General features: G+C 46.7%; 1 protein-coding gene across 1 annotated transcript; it reads right to left on the bottom strand.

Annotated features, from left to right (window-relative positions):
• Window positions 1-1,704: 1,704 nt before the first annotated feature.
• GADD45G (growth arrest and DNA-damage-inducible, gamma) lies at window positions 1,705-2,972 on the bottom strand (the record flags this gene model as incomplete). Its single annotated transcript, XM_010145781.1, has 2 exons — window positions 1,705-2,357; window positions 2,730-2,972. Coding segments are annotated over 2 exons (354 nt in total), but the record flags the coding sequence as incomplete, so codon positions are not given.
• Between the last annotated feature and the right edge of the window lie 8 nt (window positions 2,973-2,980).

Genomic DNA, 2,980 nt, shown 5'->3' with positions numbered 1-2,980 from the left:
GCGAGGAAGGAGTCACTGCCCTACCTCCAGACATCACAGACCCGGACACGAGGCGGCTGGTGCCTGCCAAGAACGGGAGTCCTGGAGGAAACTTTCTGCTATACCTTAATTGTATATGTAATTGTGTACATGCTCGAGAACTTCCATTAATCATCTTAGGCTTTTGCTTAAACCACCCAAGACTGCAAGGTACTGCTTCCACCTTACATGAAAGTCGATTTCAGGACAGCTCACTTCAATCTGTTCTTGGCTCTGAGTACTGATTAGGCCCCAAGCAAAGAATAAAAATATGTTTCTCAGCTGCAAAACCCTTGAAATTTAGAAACCTGCATTTGCTGAGGAAAAAATACAAAAACATACAATAAAGCACCCAGACTTCATATATTCTATGTATTAAGGCAATTGTCTCAAAGGCAGTTTCTGTTATCACAGCTGCCAAAGCTGTTTATTCTCTTAGCTCCTCCGCGTGACTTCTCAAAGTCCTAGAGGAGACACCAGCTGATGAGTGCGGGTTAAGTAGAAAAACAAGCTGCACAGGAACTGCTGTACTTTAAGCGCAAGAAGGAATACTTGCAGAGCAGTTTTTGCCTCAGCCTAAACTCTGGTTATCTTGCCACCCTACAGCCTCTCGCCACACAGTAACAAAAGCCAAGCAGTGCTAGTTCCCTCCTGTACAAGGGAGCGTGTTCCAGGAATGCTGGAGCTGAATTTGAACTTCCCTTATCAGGAACAATGAAACCGAGAGCAAGTAGCTTCCCAGAAACGGCAACTGTTTGAGATACCCCGTGTAGAAATGACCACTTTTCAGCAAGTGCTACTGTCAATCACTGCAGGCCAGCCTGGAGGAAATGTAATTGTGATAACTTGAGTATTTTTAGTGCCTATAGAGGAAGCGAGTCCAGCTTTCTTGCTCTCTGGAGCACACATATAGATTGCGCACAGAAATGGGGTGGCATTTTCCCTTTTAACATAGGGCTAAATCAGCCCACCCGTATTAACTTTCCACGACAGGATCTCTAAAAAAGGCCACCCCATCCTTAAATTGTTTTGGACTTAATTTGGTGTTGTCATGCAATTAGATTTTGCAAAATTGGCTTCTGGAGTGACAGCTTCTATTGTTATAGCATATGGCAATCAGAGAGCAGCTTGTGGCAGATGTGATGTTTATTCACTATCAGCTAGTTTTAGATTTAACGATGTCATTCTAATCGAAGCAAATGTTAGATGTATTTGACATCTAAGGAGTTTTGCAGCCTCCACCTACCCCCCCCAACCCCCGTCATGTTTAAGCTGCTTTTGTCAAGTGGGAACACTGCAGCTCTGAATGGGTCTAAGTAATATTTAAGAATTAATGGTGCAATTTACTGGAGATCTGTACTCCAAAAAAAAAAAAATCTATGTTTCTAGCATGTATTGTGTTCATTTGGTAGACTACAAAGACCACCTATTACAATAAGTGAGCTCATTAAGCATGCAGCTCCTTAGTCTTGCAAGCTGTTGTGATAAGCAGCTGTTGCAAGAGGGTGAAAGGTTGAATTATCAACTTGGACAGCACAGCTCTTCATTCAGCTGGCCCAGGAGAGAAAGTATGTGAGCAATGCTCCATTACTGTGGAGTATACCTTTGACAACAGTGCAAGAGCAAAACATTAGTGGTATTTCAGTGACATGCTTCCCCACCCAGTAAGCAAGACACTCCCAGAACTTAATTGTCAAAAATTTATTATGAAAGCTTCAATTGCAGCAAATATTTCAATAAAAAATATTGCATTATTAAACCAGTTCTGCAGAGTGACCCAAGAGGCCTGCTGAAGTCTCTACATTTGTCTTAGTGACCAGTTCCTGGTAGTCCATTCAAACACTGGAACTTTCTTCTCTGTTTTATAGGCACCAATAGTTCCTAGTTACAGCACTCTGTCCAGTCCTTCTGGAAAGTTTTGGGCCACTTCCCCCAACTTTCTCTCTGCCTTCTGAAACAGCTCCACTCGACCAGGAAATGTGAAATACTTCTTTCAATTCCATGGTATATCAGCCTCTCCACGGTTGCAGCCTACTGAGGCTCGCTGGTGAGGTGAGCTGTTCCTTCTCCTCCGTAAGAGCCGACTGCATGCCAGTCTGAGTGACTTTAATCCAGTCTCTTGACCAGGCTAATCCATGGAATCAGCAGCTTGTTGCACACTTCAGTGAACCCACGCCACATAGAGAATGCAACAAAGGTTTCAGCCTCCCCAATGCGCTGGGTCAACATCACTCAGGCAGTGTGATAGTTGGCACCCAGTCATTGAGATTTCGGCTCTCTTCGCAAAACGAGTTCAGCTTCTCTAGAGCTGGGTCCTTCCAGCCATCTTCATTTGGGTTCTGCCAGAAAGCAAAAACAGGCACACCGTGAGTGTTGAGGTAATCACAGTATCTGCAGAAGAATTAGCTTAGGAAGCAAGGCATTTTCAGATGGTTTCTGTCCTGACACAAAGCAGGAAGCAGAGATGTTACCCTTGAGAACAACAGAGGAAATCCACAGTTTCAGAAGTGCAGCCTGTTACTGCTACTCAGCTGACTTGCTGTACGGTATAAGCCAAGCCCCCTTTCTTTGCCCAGAAGAGGATCTGACTACCCGTGGGAGACGGGGCCACCCCTGAAGGGTCCTAACCGTCGCGTGCAGAGGCCTGTAGCACAAGCACAGTCCCAGAGTACAGCCCAGTGAGCGCTGCTCGCCTCCCGCAGGACACCTACCGTGATGAGGATGCAGTGGAGGTCCCGCGGCTCCCCAGACTCCTCGCTGGGCCCCACGATGGCAGCCAGCTTCCCCACGTCGTTCACCCGCACAATGTCAATGTCATTCTCGCAGCAGAAGGCTTGGATCAGGGTGAAGTGGATCTGCAGGGCAATGTCCCCCTCGTCCTCCTCGTCCGTGGCCAGCACGCAGAAAGCTACGTTGTCAGGATCGCTGCAACAGGAGAGCAGCGCGTTGAGCCCCGCGGCCG

Source organism: Buceros rhinoceros, unplaced genomic scaffold (assembly GCF_000710305.1).
Source record: "Buceros rhinoceros silvestris isolate BGI_N320 unplaced genomic scaffold, ASM71030v1 scaffold8641, whole genome shotgun sequence".
In the NCBI taxonomy this organism is placed as follows: domain Eukaryota; kingdom Metazoa; phylum Chordata; class Aves; order Bucerotiformes; family Bucerotidae; genus Buceros; species Buceros rhinoceros.
Note: the sequence above shows the minus strand (reverse complement) of the source record. Positions and strands in the feature narration are given on the sequence as shown.